This window comes from Stenella coeruleoalba, assembly GCF_951394435.1.
Source record: "Stenella coeruleoalba genome assembly, chromosome: 11".
NCBI classification, from domain to species: Eukaryota; Metazoa; Chordata; class Mammalia; order Artiodactyla; family Delphinidae; genus Stenella; species Stenella coeruleoalba.
In genome coordinates, this window is record NC_137157.1 from 87,691,957 (window position 1) to 87,711,727 (window position 19,771).

General features: G+C 34.0%; 1 protein-coding gene across 1 annotated transcript in view; it reads right to left on the minus strand.

The window, feature by feature from the left end:
- The window catches only part of PIK3C2G (phosphatidylinositol-4-phosphate 3-kinase catalytic subunit type 2 gamma), a 390,888-nt gene that overhangs the window by 308,680 nt on the left and 62,437 nt on the right, over window positions 1–19,771 (minus strand). The window contains exons 3-5 of the mRNA XM_079938052.1: window positions 16,410–16,492; window positions 12,674–12,831; window positions 7,243–7,357 (exon numbers count right to left, since the gene is read on the minus strand). Coding sequence (XP_079794178.1) covers window positions 7,243–7,357; window positions 12,674–12,831; window positions 16,410–16,492 — 356 coding nt within the window. The remainder of the gene's footprint in view (window positions 1–7,242; window positions 7,358–12,673; window positions 12,832–16,409; window positions 16,493–19,771) is intronic.

Sequence of the window (19,771 nt, forward strand, 5' to 3'; positions counted from 1 at the left end):
GGAAGTTATAGTCTCTATCCTCAGGTCTGCCACTGCATAAGCCTGAGGGGGTCTGTCTACTCAATAAGGTCATGAGAACTGGGGAAATGGGATTACCAAGGACACTACGACCGTGGTAGTTAACTTGGGGTCTAAAACCAGGAATGTAATGGAAGATGCTAATATTTTTTATTATTTCTCAGTTTAATTTATTCTGATTTGCTGATTCGGTATCCGTGCTTCATATTGCTCACAACTTTGTTTTAAGCTGCCAACAGCCAGTGATGAAACTGATAAAGTTCTAATGCTTTCATTTACTCTTTGCTTATAATTTAAAAACCCTGTTTGTAAAGCAGTTTTTGAGGAGAAGACTGATACTTAATGAAACTCTTTTTTATGGTAATTGAAGTACCTAATAAGACTAGCATGATATCCAGGTATAAGAGGTCAGGAACTTTCTCATTTAGAGAAGAGTTATGGAGATGTGTTATTAGAGTAAGTTACTAGATTTATAAAAGCATTTAACCGGGAGAGGGAGTGCCAGAGCAAGAGGCAGAGTGAGAATGGAATATTTTAATTGACAGAAAGAGTTTGTCATACTAGATTAAAATGAGTATTTAATGAGCTGTAAAAATAATACAGTTGACCTTTAAAAAGAGGAATTTTGGCTTGCTAGGAAAGTTATCTTTCTTAATTTTTAAATATGCTATGAAGTATAACATCTTATTTCGTTGATTAAATTCAATATTTGTGCAAGGTACTGGTTTTAAAAAAATGTGTAAATTTTTTTTTCATTGAGTCAAAATTCTTAGGTCACTAATATCCCTGGTCTCTAATATCTTGCTACTTGAAATGTGAACCATGGACCATGAGCATGAGCATCACCCAGAAGTCTGTTAGCAATGCCTGTCTGTTAGCAAAGTCTGTTAGTCTCCTCCCCATCCCAGACCAAGTGAGTCAGAATCTGTTTTTTAACAAGATCCTCAGGTGATTCATATACAAATTAAAGTTTGAGAACAGTTTTAACATGTCAATATAAATATAGATTTATGTGTAATTTGTGTCTGTCTATCCTCCTATTTATTTACATTCCCCCCCTTTCCAGGATTTTATTTACTACTTGACTAACCCTGGTTAAGACAGATGAATTCAATAAAATAGCAAAATATGACTTAAGGAGGAAATTAAAAAATAGAGGATCACAAAACTACTGCTAGCAAAGTAGTGAAAAAGTATCCTGACCATTGACATTTAATTTTGATGATGAAAGGTTTTAGCTACTTCCTCAAAACTTGGTTAGTGCAAGTAGTTACTTTTTTTGTGACTATTTTAACAGACTGATAAACCTTCTGGAAGAAACCAAGGAGTTTAAATTTTAAGGATTTGCCCTTATCTAATCCAAAGTAGATGAGAAACTACAAAAGTAGAAACTAAATATAATTTATCACTATCTTCATAAAACAGGTTAAGGAACATAGTTCTGATAACATAAGGGGAGTTTAAAATGAAAAATCTTTCTACATCATTCTACAACAGTAATAGTGGGGTTTTTTTTTGTAGGGGGAATACTTATCCATTTTTTAGTTTATTATATTTTAACAACCATATATTTTTAATTGATTTAGAACTATGATTCACAGGAGCTCATAGCAATCCATATATAATGAAAGGACTAGTAGAGGCTTAATAAAATTTTACACTTGTAATTAAAGATTACTAAAATATAATCCTACAGCTTATTTTTACAGTAGAAAAATATATTAAAAATGCAGTTTTTAAGAGGAAAAGAATTTGAAGTTAAAAGAGGTTAACTCATTTTGCCGAATCAACGGTGTTAGAGAGTAGTGTTACAAATAGTGGGAAGGATTTGTTTTCATATTCTTCATTTGCTTAAACAGTCTCAAGATACCAAAAAGAAAATCAATTTTTACCTAATCAGAAATTTGGAAATGACAGAAAGTCCATCTTCTGTGATTATGATTTAACATTATTTTAGTCAAAGCATTTCTAAACACTTCCTGATTAAAAGTTTTAAAAAATTTTATACACGTCAGAAAATGAGTGTTCTGTAAGTTATGTATCTTTTCCTTGAGTTTGACCTAAACGCTGTATGTTGAATTATAAGCTCAATATATGTTGTGTTTATTGCACAATATATGGTCATTATTCTTAATGAAGCGTTATCCTGTAATTTTTGTTTTCAAGTGGCCCTTTATCATGAAAGGAGGCTTTGTAATAGAGTGGAAAGTCAGATAAACCTGTGCCATCCTGACTTTGCTGCTTCCAATTTTATGACCTTTAGCAAGTCATTTAATTTCTTTTTAGCCTCAGTTTTCCCATATGCAAAATGGGAATAATTATGCCTTTCTTTTATGAGAATGGGTGGTATTACATGTGAAAATTCTAGCCCAGGGCTTCCCTGGTGGCGCAGTGGTTGAGAGTTGGCCTGCCGATGCAGGGGACGCGGGTTCGTGCCCCGGTCCGGGAAGATCCCACATGCCGCGGAGCGGCTGGGCCCGTGAGCCATGGCCGCTGAGCCTGCGCGTCCGGAGCCTGTGCTCCGCAATGGGAGAGGCCGCAACAGTGAGAGGCCCGCGGACTGCAAAAAAAAAAAAAGAAAAAAAAAAAGAAAATTCTAGCCCATAAGAGGCTTTTAATAAGTAAAATCAATTTTCTTATTGTTTTTATTGTTATAATATTATTTTCATTTCTATGCAACTTGCTTAAGCATTCCTGCTTTTATCAGAGATCCAGTTTTCCAAATGCCTCGTTATCTTTCTGGTTAAGATTAAAAAAAAATTATATTTGTTTGAACTCCTGCTGATCTTTCAGGGAAGGAAAGTTCCTCCTTCAGGGCACTGCTAACCTCTTCATCTGTCTTTTTGATCCCATCTTCTCTCAACTCCTCACCATTGATATATTCTCTGCCTTCAATACTTCCCTCTCCATTGGTTCTTTCCCTTCAGCTTATGAATATTTTCAAATCTCTCTTATCCACATTCCCCAAATCTCCAGACTGATTCTCCTCAGCATCTAAAGCCCCATTTTTCTCCAGGCTTTTATCACCACACATTACTTCTGAGAGAGTAGTCTGCTTATGTGTTTCTGTTTAGCACCTTCCATTCTCCTTAGCTCATTGCAATCTTGCTGTTTTCTCCTCCGTTTTAGTAAAGTTGTTCTTATTTGAATCACCAACTCATTTTGTAATTGCTGTATTTAATGATGATTTTTCAATCCTCATTTGATTTATTTTCAGTATTTGATACTATTTACTTAGTACTTGAAACTTTCTCTTCCCTTCTTGTGAAAGGCACGTTTTCCAAGGTGTCCTGAAACTTAAATTGCTTTTTTCCAATTTCCTTTTTCTGCTCCTCCTCCTCCTTCCATCTTTTATATGTTAATGTTCTCAGGATCCTTTCTTTTGTCATTTTCCCTACACTGCATCTGTCTCTAAGACTTCCATGCCTTCTTAGAGCTAACAGTTCCTTAACCCACACCAGATTTCCTAAAATCTGGGCTATTTTCTCAATAACAGATGACCCTTGGCACTCACATACTCAATGTGTTTCAGACTTGATTAGTTATTTTATAACCTCAAACTTCCATTTCTCTGATAACTATCATCATTACTGAACTCACAGCAAAACTAGTCATCATCTTCTACCCCCTCCAGGCAATCCCACTGTCAACTAAAGAATGTTGCTCACCATATGGCTCTACAAGGATTGAGTCATTAGCCACTGCAGTTGCTGACCTCCACACCGTGCTAGGAGTTCAGGGCAGAGATCAGAAATGAGGCATTCTGTGCTCTGGAAAAACTGGCAGAGCTTGCTTTCAGATAGTTAGATATTTTCAGGAGAAAAGTTTATGATTCCAGCTTCTTGCATCTTTCCATACTTAGGAATGCACGAAAATCATTAACTAGGATATCTGTGCCTCCTGACTAGCAGTAACCTTTACTGAGATGTGTTTGATTGCATGTACCCCTTCTCCAAAATCACATATAAGCTGATGTCTCCACCGTAACTCTTCAGAGCAGTTTCTCAGAGATAGCTGAGAGGCTATAGTCCTCACCAAGTCCCCTGTAAACATTGTAACGCACAGCTTTCACGTTGCACTTTTTTATTTCCGTTGACATCACATATTTAGTTGCCAAGTTCCATTAATTCCACTGTTTTAATAATACTACAGGGATTTAATAGTTCCTGTTTAGCCCCCCTGCTGCTACTTTAGCTCAAGCTCTGTCACCTTTCATATGTTCAGTTATGTTCTCCTAACTCGAGTTTTTAACTCTTTTTAAGCATACATTACTGTTCATATGATCACTTAAATGCTTCTCCCATCCTCCAAAATAATTTATTTCCTTAATCTCTTGATAGCAAAAAAAGACATGTTTATTGTAGACATTTTGTAAGTAAAAAAAGAAATGAATGAATATTATCTGTATTGTAGTTCTTTTTCAAGGAGTGGCTACTCGAACATTTTAGTGTATAGGATTTCATTTAGTGTATAGGATTACATTTTCATGTATAGGATTTCTATTTCTTTTCCAAATAGTAATATACTTATTTTAACAAATATTAATATATTAAAATGTGGTTTGAAAATATATCTTGTCACCCTTAAAAACAATGATACATGCTTTCATATCAAGATATATGATATTGTATTTTTATTAATTTATAAATTCTATGGCATATTATAATGAAATTATGTTCACAATTTTACCACTATTTTTGAGTACTATTGGAGAGTTAGTTTTTTTCTTAGTATTAGAAATTATGCTATGGTGAATGTAGAATTTTGTATTTAAGTCTTTTTGTATAATTATGATTGTTGCTTAGAAATATTTGTAGAAGCAGAATTGCTGAAACACATATATGTTTTCGACACATTTCTATAGACTTCTGACACATTTTTGACAAAATTCCCTTTAGAGAATGCTATATCAGTTTAAATTCCTAGCAGCTGTTTGGATTTTGTCCATTTTCCCACTGAATTTCATCATAATAAATATTTTAACAATTTGATAGGCAAAGATGGCATCTCATTGTTTTAACTGCATGTTTGTCGTTAAACTCTTTAAGTAATTTCTTGTCCACTGAATTGCTATTCACGTTCTTAGCCTGTTTTTTTTATCTTGATAATTATTATTTTTTAATTTATGCACATTTTATATGTTCTAAAGCTATTAACATTTAAGCTATTAAGTACTTATTTCTTTCCTCAGTATTTACAGTTTAAATACATATTGGTCATTGACTTTCCTTTGCACCATTTCCTTATTCTTGCTGTTAATCCATCTCTCTTTGATCTACAGGTAGTTGGTGTATAATAAAACTAATACTGCACTCACAATAGGGCATTATAATAACTGATGACATGGCTTTATGAATTCCTTAGCCAAGGAAAAGGGCAAGGATTATATCTAAATCGTCTTTGTATTCTCAGTGATAAACCAAATCCCTTGCACACGTGTGCACTTAGTAGGTGTTGAATTGGACTGTTATAATCCCTGCACAACTGTGTATAATTTCCACCCCATGCTCCAGCATGAAGAACCATTTGCTATTTTCTGAATCCTGTTCACGGGATTTTTAGTATTGTTTTATAGTTAAGAGCCAAGGTTATGCAGGCAGCCAAACCTGGGTTTGAGTTCAGGCTTGACCCTACCAGCTTCCTAGTTGTGTCACCTTGAACAAAGCCTCAGGTTGCCCATCTGTAAAATGGGTTATTATAGTGTCTGTATCATTGATATATTGTAAGACTTAGATGTTTACCCAATTTGAGACTAGGAAATAATTAGCACTTAATAAGTGACAACTATTATTATCATTGCAATCAAAGTTAGTTGGGTACTTCAGATGAAGTGTAGTACTGTAACTGTTAGAGTTTAAATTATTACTTATTGCATTATTAACTTATTACATGTTACCCGTGTTCCCTCTACAGAAAAATATGAACAGATTATCCAAGTCTTTAAGGACATATTTTTAAGACAAATTACATAGAAATAAATGAAAAAAAAACTGAATGAAATATATATTCCTTTAGATATTAGAAAGAATAGTAATGAATATTCTGCTTATTCATATGTATCAATACTGATAAACTATTACTCTTAAAAAGTAAGCAAATTCCGGTTATGTACATATCCTTCAATTTCCATTAGATAATAACTGACTGTAATTAATGTACACTAATACTTGGAAACTTTCCTAACTTAATAAACCCACATAAATTTTAATAAAAATAAATGAGTGTGAAAACATTTCAGAAATCTATTATGTTTATACTAACAAGAAAAAAAAGAGTGAAATGATTTTGTTGTAACTGGGAACACAAAAAGGAGAAAATCAGTCTTAAATGTCACTCATAGTTAACATTACACAATAAAAGAAAATTACCGACAAGATATTTTCAAGCACATTCATAGTGGAATAACAATGACAGTAACAATGGATGTCTCAAAAGAAATACAGTTTTACTTTCATAAGACTGTTGTCAATCTTTAGGTACTTGTAGAAACACAAAGAGGAAATGTAAATACCAGGAGAGAAATATGCAATAGCAGGAGAGAAATATTTCCTTTCTTAAAGTTGTATTATATTTTCAAAGTTGGTCTTTAAGGAATTTTGGGACAAGAGTTATTGTGGTACACTAAGTAAGTTTTCTATCAAATAAATATTTGCAGTTGATATATATGAGAACAAACTTTTCTAATTGTTTTAATGAGCTGCCTGAATAAAGAATTGAAGAAGTGTTTTAAAACTTAGACTTTTATATGAAAATGTTGTAAATATAATACTCAAACCCTCTGTGATTTTGAAAAATCAGTGTTTAATCAACATGCTAATATTATTCCAAGTCAAAAAAACTATTTATTACAAAAGAATTTATTTTTTAAATTGTCAGTCCTACTAAACTTCGTTACAAATAAGGTAACTTGGGTTGCCCAGGATTTTCTTGATTTCAAAACTGAAAGTCCCATGTCCTGGGAGCTGCTTCAGTCCTGGGCAAACTGAGATGGTTGGTCACCCTAGTTATGGGTTACTTAAATATGTGTTGCCATAAATACACAAAATACAGAAGAAAACCAAGAATAAGACTGTCAATATAACATGATATTTTAAATTCACCTTAAAGGAAGGAAAATTGATCGTAAGAGTATAGTGTTTGTACAAAGTCTGTTTAAAAGAAAAGAAAGTGCTGCTCAATATAGATTGTAACAATGATCCAAATTTACCTTAATAAGATACTTACTTTTGTAAAAATTCTTCATAGCCACATATACTTAGAAGATAATTTTGGGGTGATAACTGGTCATTTGTACAAAAATGTAGAATTTCTGCTATTAGGTCTTTGACAAGATAATTAGCTAAAAACAAAGTTGAATAATAAAATGTTAATAACAGCATATTATATATTGGATGGGAGAAAGATTTTGAGCACAAAAAGTGATACATGCTTTATGAACTATTATAACTTTCTAGCTCCATCAAGAGGAGTTAAAATGAGATGCATCTCATTTATTAGTCTGGTTAGATATGGAGATTTTAAAAAAAATATTCTTTGCATTTTCTTTGATCAATCTGTCTTCAAATAACCGAACAGAGCTAGGTATTTCATTCCTCATTCTAAAATCTTTGGTAATTGTAGCTCTGCATAAAAAATATTCTACTGTGATTACCCTTAGGGATTTGGGAAGTGCTAAAGAGATTACACAGTGAGTGCTAAGTGGCAAGCCAGGAACCTAAATCTGTCATCTTCTAAAGCCTGTGCTCTTAATAATTCCACGTTTTCACAACTCATCTCTCTTCCTTTCCTGTATAGGAATCACCCCAGGTTCTGTCTTGGACAACGTCATAATAACCTTGAAGAACATGTACTCTCTTTCTCCACCTTCTCTGAGACTCAAAGAGTCAGCATATTATAGGGTAAAGTTCTTTGCCTTCTCATATTCACATTGCATAGTATCTCCCTACCAAACTCTTACATGCATTTGCCATTTAATAGTGGCCAGAACCATGCTTACTTGTTACGATTATATTTGTCTGTGAAATATTTTTCTAATTGTAAATGATAAATTGTATGGGATTCATTTATTATCATATGTGATAATGGAAATTATCTGTTATATATATATTATCTATCTATTTATCTATCTATCTATATCTCCATGCTTTCAATGTGATCTGGAATGAAAGTTAGTGCAACAGATTGTACTGATGATCCTTAATGAGGATTTGAACAGCATACTGCAAACACTAATTTGCATTTATTTGAGTTGCGTTTTGTTGGCAATTATGTGTTTAATTTGCTGTGACTTATTTTACTGCCACACCTTTTTGTTTGGGAAAGGTTTTGACACAGACAGCCTCATAAAAAGTAGTGCAAGTGATATTGTTGGACTTGCCATGAAGAAAAAAATGGAAGAGTATTATAATGTCCTATTTAAAAGTGTAGGTTTTACAGTAGATCAAGTTGTTATCAATAAAACGGTTGGAGAAACAAATGGTAAAGATCATCATGGGAATTAGAGATTGTGGAAATGTCCTGACACAGAATAGAGTATATTAGACATGCTACTGCTTGGGAATATTAACTGAAATAATATGAATTGAAGCTAGAAGAAAATATGGCCACAGGCAAAATCATGGCTATAAAGGCTTTGACAAGAAGGGGAGAGCATTGCCAATATAAGATGGCAGGAAAATATCTCTAAAGACACCAGTTTATTTTAATTCATTTGAATTTTCTGTTTCCAGGACTGTGTCCCCTATGCTGTTTGGGGCATGCATGCATTCATTATTTCACTATAGTCATCTTTGCGGATTACATGAAAGACTCCATAATCCAGTTTCTAGCTATTACTCCTCTCCTGTGCTTTGGTGTGATATCTCCTACTATTTGCTTCATGTTACCTTTTGGTTGTCTCATTATTGCTTCAAATTCAGCATGTCTAAATCTGAAATTATCATTCTTCTCCTTGAACCCAAACATTAAGTGTCTCTGAGTTAAACTTCTCATCCATATTGTAAGCCAACAAGAACTATGGCTTCTTTTAAGTAGACTTTATACCTGTATCTTCAATTTGACAGCTAATGTAACCCTTTTTCCAGTTTCTCCTAGTCTCCAACTTCATACAATCCTTCTCAATCTGTTGACCATATTGCCTACCATACTGAAAAGATTAAGGCCCATTTGAGATTCTTTAATTATGCTACTGTACACCTTAAATCTAGTTTTTTTATGCATTCTTCTCTATCCCTTTACACCTCTTGATACATAAGTATCACTGCTTTTTACTGCATCTTCTTCACATGTGATCCTTCCATCACTGGTTTCCAGTTCCAGCAATTTAAAGCCCCTCTCTTTTATATATTTAATATCCTCCACTCTAAAGATGCTTTTGTCTTTTCTTTAGGATGTTTTGTTTCTATTTAATATTCCAGTAAAATCTCCTCTTCCATTCTATCCCCTTAAGATAGTATCTTATTTATTTATTTATTTAATTTATTTTTACCTCCTCATTACTGCCAAATTTCTTTAAAGTGTAGATAACTTCTGCAAATAATTCTCAATTACTCTTTAATCTTGCAAACTGACTTCTACTTCCACCACTTTGCAGGTCACAAACAGCTTCCTAATACTGTTCGAACTATGTGTCATCTAAATCCAGAAGGTAGTTGAAAGTAAAGACATGGGCTCTAGAGTAACTTTGGAATTGGAAAAAAGGACAGGGCAATCATCTTCATTGAAGTGATAGCTGACGACTGTAGAACAGAGAAGTCCTTGTTCAAAACACCTGCTCCTCCAGAAGGATTCTATTTTCTCACTCTGGGAGAAACAGAATTCTCTTCAGATGAAAACCTCTCACTGTCTCCTCCTCTTTGCTTATCTAGATTTCATTATTCCTTAAGTTTCTAGCAACTTATTGGTCATTCTTGAAATGCTTTTCAGACTTTTGTTCTCTAGAGCACATCTATATTACTAGTAAAACACTCATATAAAGTGGTGAAGGGATCACAGTTTTGGCATAAAGATTATTTTAAAGTGAAAACATTTGAAAACTTATCTTCACTTTTCTTATCTGACTATAGCCAAGACTCCCAATACAGGTGCTATCAACTTTCTTCTGAGAGTTTCCTGCAACTTCTGGGAAGGAGACCAACTGCCCATCCATTAGCATAAAAAGATATACATGTATTTCCTTACTGAAGCTCTAAACACCCCCCTCCTCACACACACTTTCACATTAACTTTTTTTTTTTTTTAGTTACATTTTTTCATTTTAATTTTATTGGAGTATAGTAGATTTACAATGTTTTCTTAGTTTCAGGTGTACAGCAAAGTGATTCAGTTATACATATACATATATTCATTCCTTTTTAGATTCTTTTCTCATATAGGTTATTACAGAATATTGGGTAGAGTTTGCTGTGCTATACAGTAGGTCCTTGGTGGTTATCTATCTTATATATAGTAGTATGTGTATGTTCAGCCCAAGCTCCTGATTTATCCCCCTGCCCATGTTTCCCCTTTGGTAACCATAAGTTTGTTTTCACACATTAACTTTTTATGTAAACCTTTACCTCTGGGTTTCAGCAGGTTACTCATTTCTGAGTAACCCCTGCATGCATATATAAGGAAACCTTGTCTTTTGTCCTGTTAATTTCTCTATTGTCAATTGTGTCACAGCCTAACCCCTCTTCAAATTTAAATGGGCAGAAGACAAGTTTCCTCCTAATAGCAGCATATGCTACTCTGTATATTTTCATAAATGTGTCCTCTCCCCTCCTCTGCTTTTTCCTCCTTCCCCTCTAATCCTCCCTTCCTCCCCCTTCTTCTTATAGACCCTTTTACTACCTTTGAGGCCACAGTCATCCTCTTTACCACTGTACATCTCTAACACTAAACACAATGACCTAATCACTTTACTGAAACTTCTTATAAAAGTCAAAAATGGCCTCTGTTTTGCCAAATCTAATATTGGAAATTAAATATTATAAATTGGAAGAATCGGAGTGGTCTCCCTAGTTCATAATTATTTCCTCATCTCCAGCAATGTAAGTCAACATAACCCAGATGCCATTCTGATTGGATCAAGGTACAGCACTATTGATCTTGGCTGTGCAATCAGAACTCTGGTTTTAGAAATTTGAAAGTGGATCTGAAAGCAGCTCTTCTGCCCCTTTCCTGTTTGCCCATTTCTATTCCCCTCTAACCTTGAAAGAACCTAATCTGTTGATTCTTTTCCTAGATAAAAAGAAGTAAGATAAAGAATTTAGTAGTTAAAGAATGACTAGTTCTCTACCCACAATGGCCTCCTTAGCAATCCTGCAGGCATATCACAAAGGCAAGATAACATCTGAAGAGAGAGTCAGCCTGCCTTCGCAGAATGGAGAACAATGCATAACCCAATCTCCTGCCTCTACGATTCACTGAGATTCTTCCTCCCCTTTTTTCCCTTTAAGAACTGTCATGGCTGAGCAGAATCTTTGGAGTTGGTCTTGGGACATGAGTCTACCTTCTCCCCAGATTGCTGGCTTTTCTGATTAAAACACCTTTCCTTTCTGTTGACGTTTGCCTCTTGATTATTGGTTTTTGAGCAGCAAGCAGCCAAACCTGAGTTTGGTAACAGATCCAATAGGGAGGTTGAACTTGCTTTAGATCTCTGGCCAAATAGCATTTAAGCTTGAGAGCTTAGCTTTCCATGTGTTGCAGAAAAGTAAGGGAAATGAGTCAGCAGAAAGCAAGAGAAACATAAGAAGCAATTACACAGAGAGGAGATGAGGTGAGAGACATACAGGAATTTTGGACTGCCTGTACATCAGTGTTTTATTCCCAAATCTTTGCTGAATTCCTACTCTTAAATTCTATAAGAAATCCCTGTAATCTTTAAATTATTTTTTCTGCTTACATCAGCAGGAGTTGGTTTCTGTTAGTTTCAAACCAGATGGTCCTAACTAATATTCCTACATAACATTGTTATGTTTGCAGTCATCTGTACTAAGTCGGAGCCTTGGCTAGAGTAAGAAAGAAAATGAAGCAAAATACAGTGATAATAATAATAATGAAAAAAAATTTATTGGACCATTATTTGTCAAGAAACAACAATTGATACGCAGAAACTTGGTAGCAACTAATGTGTGAAGAACTAATATTGTTTTGCAAAATGGTTGATGGTAACAGTGAAATAAATATTAAACAACTTTAAAGAGATTCTAAAACTTTAGAGAAATGAGAATCATCTGGTGAGTTTGATAAAATACAGATACCTGGGATCCTTCCAGAGACTCTGATTCAGTAGAGCTGCTAACTATGCTGGGCTGTACAGGCCTATTGTAGTTCTCACTGTGGAGACAGAGGCTGTGTAACAGCCATTTTCACTTACATATAGTCTTTATCTAGAATCTTTTTGAAATTTAGCTTTTATTTTTAATATGCTAAAAACTTGCTATACTTGCTATTTCATAGCAGGAAAATAAGGTGTCCTGGGGTGAGCTATGAAGAGAGTTCTAAAAAACAATAGCCAAACAAATGTTAAAAGATTTCCAGCTGTTTTCCTCTTACTTCACTTCAGGGCAAAATACTAGCTAATACTGCTTCTTTTAATGGCTTCAGTCTGTGGACTCAAGGCAGCTATACCAGCTTTATGTAGATTTTTATACTTATTTGCAAGATTGCTTACCATATGGCATAAAATGAAGTTGTTGTGTTGAGTCCTCAGTAAAAATATTTATATTAACCTTAGTATTAGAAAAGAACTTGTATGGAAATGCTGTAGTCGTGCTCCAGATCTTCCCCGAATTGGAATTAATGTCAGCTGCATGATATGTTTCTCTTATTCTGAAAAATATATGTGAAAGAATACTTAGGACAAGATTTTAAGAAACTTCATGCAGGGCTTGCTATAGAAGATTTGAAATATGAAAATAACCAGCAGCTGATTTGTGGTATAGTGCTGTTAGCTAGGCTAGATTGGTAAAGATTACAATTAAACCAAAAGCAACTATAAAGCTCTGGTCTTTATGTTTTCCCTGGGGCACCTCATATGAAGCAATTAAGAATACATTGTCACTTATAAAACATGAAAATTCACTCTGAACAGTGATTGCTTGCTTCACTGACATTGCCTTTTGAAGCATGAACTCCTCCCCTTGGTTTTGGCTCATGCCTTTGTCAAGCCAGAAGTCACTCATTTATTATTTATTCATTTATGGATGAATAAATTCTCTTGTTTGTGTCAAATTGGTAAATACCATTCTTGGCAGCCCATTTTCTTTAAATTTGGGGTTTTACACAAATATTTGGCTTTTACGTAAATAATTGAGCCCAGAAGTCATTAGTACATTCTGAACAATTACTTACTGTGTCAGGAAGTCAGAGAATTGGAAAATAGTTTATCCTTGGAGTCAGAAGCCTTGAGTTTGAATACTGACTCTTTTCTAACTTAAAAAAAATTTTTTAACATCTTTATGGGCATATAATTACTTTACAATGGTGTGTTAGTTTCTGCTTTATAACAAAGTGAATCAGCTATACATATACATATATCCCCATATCTCCTCCTTTTATTCAGTAGTTTTATGGTCAGAGGCAAGTTACATGACCAGTTTCTTTGTTTGCACAAATGAGGATATTTATATCTACTTTAAAGGTTTATGAGAGAAAAGGCATATAAAAGACTTTTGTAGAATGTAAAGCAATATATCCATGTAATGTATCATAATTATCATTATATTATTACAGCTGAATCCCTGTAGAGCCATATTTTATGCCCACATGTAGAATTTAGCATAAAATTATTTGTAACTAGATATTTAAAATGCTTTTGATGATGAAGTCCTAGGTTTTTTTCTGTTTTTGTTAATTTTGCAGACCTCTAAACTTTGTAGTGCTCTTCCTGAATGAAAAATTATGCATTCTGTGTATGCATTCTATGTAATGTATCATATATGTTACATCCTCGGCATTTATTCTATTTTTGCAGCATTAAAGTAGTGTAGGCCCATTGAAGTAGCTCTATCTCTATGCCCTTAAACTCTACCAAAACATCCCCTCCTTGAGGGACCTCACAAATGGAAAAGTGTGTATGCACCCAATGGGTCTGGCATGTATCAAAATCACCTTTTTTTCTGGGTTCCATCCCCAAAGTTTTTGATTCAGTAGATATGTGGAGGATTCCCCCCCCCGCCCCCAATTTTTAGCAGTTTTCCAGATAAGCCAATACTACTGCTGCTCCAGAACTGCAGTTCAAGAACCACTGCTTAGGATAAAGGTATGGGCCACTCTTCTTTGTTATACCCTACAACAAAGGTTTGGACTCCAGTTCTGAATTGAGGAGCTTTATGATCTAGCATTCAACCATATGATAAGGTACTACTCAATGTATACATACATGATTTAACCTTCTACCATTTTGGAGAATTAAATTTAAAATGTGAATTCATGACTCATTCTTTCCTTAACCTTCGCTGAGCATCTACTGTGGGCCAAAAACTTTTTTCATGTGCTATGACATTTTATTGTATTTTTAATAAAAATATGACATATTTCTTGAGAGATGTGCCTTAAAAGTATGTCACAGCAAGAAACCAAATCCCACAAATTAGAGAGCCTCTTTAAGGGTGTATGGTGGGAATTAGGTAAGGTTATTTAAATGTTAGAAAAAAAACACTGATGAAATTGGGCATATAAATCCATTCTGTATGGCTTTCCAGAAATTTTGGAGACCCTCTTAAGAAACTTGGCTTTCAAATTCAGTTCTGTCTTCTTTTGAATTAAGAGCTTTGGATAGCACCTAGTACATATTAGGTCCTCAAAAATATTTGCTATTGAGTGAATAGTGTGTTTGTGTACAAAATAATTATGCATATATAAATTTAATTATCTTTATATGAGTATTTGTCAACAAAAATTATAGAAAACCAAAAAAATGTGTAAATATAACCTTATCTTCTTTTTACTACTTTAAAGTTTATTATTGTTTGGTTGTCTTTTTTAGTACTTATGGTTACTTTGAAAGAAACCATAGGAAAAAAATTCCATTTAAGAATTTCAAAATGTACCATGAGCTACTGACAAACCATTACATAAAATATTTTCATGTCACTATTTCATTCACAAGATTTCATCAAAGAATATTACATTCTCTTGGAAAAAAAAAGTGATGGGAGAGACTAATAATAAATGTATTTTGATGGAGCTATACCAAGTATTACCTTGTGATATTGAGAGAGCTATTTCTTACGCTTAGGGTAGAAATTATCACATCTTAGATTTAAGGTGTCAAGTTCCTGGCAATGCTTGTCAGGTTGTTACAGTGGGTAGCTCATTACTGACAAAATCAATATTGATATCTGTAAAGATCCTAATTAGGAATCCAAAGTGCCATTTAAAATATTCTTCTGTGAACTGGAGCAAGAAATTAATTAAAGATTGAATATAGGTTCACGGGTTTGAACTGCTTTGTTTTGTATTTTGTATGTGTGCCTTTCGGTTCTTCCAATATGGTGACAAGTTTTTTAACTTGACTTTGCTTTTTTGTTTGCCTTTTCTTCGTTTGAATATTTGTCATGCATTGACTAGTTATTAGGCATTCAGATAGCCTTTTAAGGTAGTGATTAAATAAGTGATTCAAATCTTTAATCCCAAATGATTCTTTAGCAGGCCGCTGCTATAGCTGATAAATAAGCTAATGTTTATTTATATGTATATTTATTATATTTTCAACAGCCGAAAAAGGATAAAAATCAAGATAACTAAAATGTAAGTGCATTAATTTTTCAAAATTTTCAGGTATCTTAGCAATAGAAGAGATGGCATTATATAAATTTTAATTGATAATGAGAGATTGGTCTTTAAAAAAGAGGCATGTACCTTTATAAGTTCATTTTTTAGATTAGCAAAAAGGGGATCTGGGATCCCCTTGTGATCAAATTTGTTTTTCAGTGGACAAACACCCATGCACTTGTTCAACGTTCTGGCAGCCCATTCAGGGTAAGATTGAGTTATTGAGCAGAAGGTACTCTCATCATTCTAAATAGTATATCCCAGGTAAGAAGGATAAATCTATGCTAATTTGGGACAGAGCCAAATAAGTCAGTCACTTATGTGCCATTAAATGAGAAATTAATTCACTGCAAACTAAGCTATCAACAAACAGCAAGGAGAAGACTGAAATTATAAAACATTCATCTGTAGCCACATTTTCAGGGGAAAAATTTATTTGACTATAAACAACAAAAGCAATACCAGAAGTTGATTAATGAACTAATTTGTCATAAATTTATACTGTTAACTATGTTAAAAAATTATAGAGCTTTAACATTTTATATGCAAGATTAATCAGCTCAGTAATGTTAAAATAGACAAATTTATGCAGGTATAGAAATTTCTAAGTTTAATGGAATAGCAACACTTACTTTTTTACTTTGTTGCAAAAGGAGGCCAGACTTCTATTACTGCCCTGAGGTACTTCAACCAGCTGAATGAAACAACCTGTCAGCTTAAAGTAAAAACTGTTAAATTAAAATAGTTTGGTGTGGAGAAAAGATTAATACAATTCTAAAATTTTTATTTTGTTTTGGAAAGCCATTATGTTTTTAATTTTATTTATTTATTTATTTGATGGTGTGCGGACCTCTCACTGTTGTGGCCTCTTCCATTGCGGAGCACAGGCTCCGGACGCGCAGGCTCAGCGGCCATGGCTCACGGGCCCAGCCGCTCCGCGACATGTGGGATCTTCCCGAACTGGGACACGAACCCGTGTCCCCTGCATCGGCAGGCGGACTCTCAACCACTGCACCACCAGGGAAGCCCTTTAATTTTATTTTAAAAATATTTACTGAAGCAATACATATGGAAAAATATATAAATTTTAAATATATAATTTGATTTTTGAGGAATATATGCAACTGTGAATATTAATATCCAATCAAAAAATATAGAACATTTCTATCACTTTAGAAAGTTCCCCCATATCTCCTTCTGTCAATCTGAACATCTGTTTGGTAACTGTTAAGTCAGATTTCTATCACCATAGATTAATGAATGTGCTCTTTTGTTTCTGGCTTCTTTCATTTAAATGATATATGTTTTAAAATTCATGTTGTCATATGTATAAATAGTTCATCTTTCTTAGTTACCTATTAGTAGTATTCTATTGCATGAATATTCCATAGTTTATCCGTCTTCATGTTGAAAAACAGTTGTGTTGTTTGTAGTTTTGGCGTATTGTAAAGAATACTTAATTTTCATATACAAGTGTGTTTTGGACATGTGCTTCACTTCTTGTGAATAAATCCATAAACGGCTCAGTTAAAGAAATAATTTTGCTTTATGTATTTTGCAGCCATTATTAGGTACATCTACATTTAAGTTTATTATGTCTTCCTGATTGACTTATTATTATGAAATGACCCTTTTCTTTCTCTAATAATACCCTGCGGGCTTCCCTGGTGGCGCAGTGGTTGAGAGTCCGCCTGCAGATGCAGGAGACACGGGTTCATGCCCCGGTCTGGGAAGATCCCACATGCCGCGGAGCGGCTGGGCCCGTGGGCCATGGCCACTGAGCCTGCACGTCCGGAGCCTGTGCTCCGCAACGGGAGAGGCCACAGCAGTGAGAGGCCCGCGTATCGCAAAAAAAAAAAAAAAAAAAAAAAATACCCTGCCTTAAGCTTCATTTTCTGGTATTAATAACCACACACAGCTTTGTTTTGTTGGTTGAATGTTAAATATTTTTATTTTTTTAAACTTTCAACCTATCTGTGCCTTTGTTTTTCAAATTTGACTCTTGTAAAAAATAAAGCCTTTCTTTTCTATCTAGTTTGTCAATTTCTCCCTTTTATTTGGAATATATTTAGTATATTTATGGGTATTGTTAGATTTAAGACTGCCATGTTCATATGTGCTTCTAGTTGTTTCTTCTGTTTTATTTTGTTCTTCTATTTCTCCTTCCCTGATTTTTGCAGTTTGATTTTTTAGCCCGTTTCATTTAATTTCTCTTTTGGATTTTTAGTTTTTCTTCTTTGTACTATATTTTATGTGATTATACTAGCTTAGAACTTACAATATGCATCGTAAATATTTCACAGTTTACTTAGAGTTAATATTGTGCCACTGCATTTAAAATGTAAGAATTTCCAATAGCAGATAACATTTACCATCCCTTCATCTTTTATTCTCTTGTTGTCTTTTATCTTTTTTTTACATATACAACAACTCTGACAATGAAATCCTGTGTTTTTGCTTTAAACAATCAGCTGTCTTTCAAAAAATTAAGTAGTTTTTCATATTTACTAACATATTTACCATTTTTGCTGCTCTTTTTTCCTTTTGTATTCCATCTGGTATCATTTTCTTTGCATCCGAAGACTGACTTCAGTATTTTTTGTGTGCATGTGAGCTGACTGATTTCTCTCAACATTTGTTTATATGATAATATATTTATTTTAAATTTTCAAGCATGTACTCAATGAGTTATAGAAGTATGGATTCTTTTCTTTTTTTATAGAGCTTTAAAAATGCTATTCCACTGTCATCTGGCTTCCATCGTTTCTGATGAGATAATGCTTTAATTCAGATTGTTGTTCTACTGCATGAAATTTTTTTCCCCCTCTCTGCCACTTTTTATGATGATCTTTTCAACTTTGGTCTTCATATGTTTGAGTATAACATGTCTACATGTGGTTGTCTTTGCATTTATTCTGTTTGGGATTTATTGAATTTCTTAAATCTGTAATTTGATATTTTATACCAGAGTTGGAGAAAATTTCAGAGCATTATTTCTTCAAATGAATTTTTCTTTCTTTCCTTTCCTCTCCTGCTAGCATTCCAAAATTATCCATATATTAGGCTCCTTATCTCCTAAGTTTCTTAGTCCCTGCTCACTTTTATATAATTCTTTTATTTTCTCCTCTTCAGTTTGGGTAATTTCTATTCTTTTTCTTTTTTTTCTCTCCTTTTTTAATAAATTTATTTATTTTATTTATATTTATTTTTGGCTGCATTGGGTCTTCATTGCTGCGTGTGGGCTTTCTCTAGTTGCGGCGAGCGGGGACTACTCTTTGTTGCAGCGTGTGGGCTTCTCATCGCAGTGGCTTCTCTTGTTGTGGAGCACAGGCTCTAGGTGCGTGGGCTTCAGTAGTTGTGGCGAATGGGCTCAGTAGTTGTTGCACACGGGTTTAGTTGTTCCATGGCATGTGGGATCTTCCCAGACCAGGGCTTGAACCTGTGTACCCTGCATTGGCAGGTGGATTCTTAATCACTGTGCCACCAGGGAAGCCCTATTCTTTTTCTTTCAAGTACTCTTTTTCCCCGTCATCTTATATCTGTTTTTAAGTATACCCAGTGACTTTTTAACTACAGATACTATATTTATATTACTAAATTTTCCATTAGTCTTTGTTTTTTCATAGTTTCTAATTTCCTTGAGATTCCTCATTTGTCTACTCATTATGTTCATCTTTACTTCATCTTCTTGAACATCCTTTTAATAATCTCCTTAAAGTCCCTATCTGTTAATTCCAACATCTGTTCTATCACAGAATTTCTATTCACTGGGCTATTTTCTTGATTATGGTTCAGAATTCCCTGTTCTTTACGCATCTGTGCATTTGTTATTAAATGTTGGATATTGTAGATGACACATTAAGAATTGTTTTTACAAAGTGTGCAATTTTTCTCTGGCAGGCAGGCGGTTAAGATTGTTTTGGTCTTGTTAGCCTCTGTTTTATTTTTTGTGGGGCCACATGTAAGTTAATAGGTAGAGCATTTACTTTAGAGC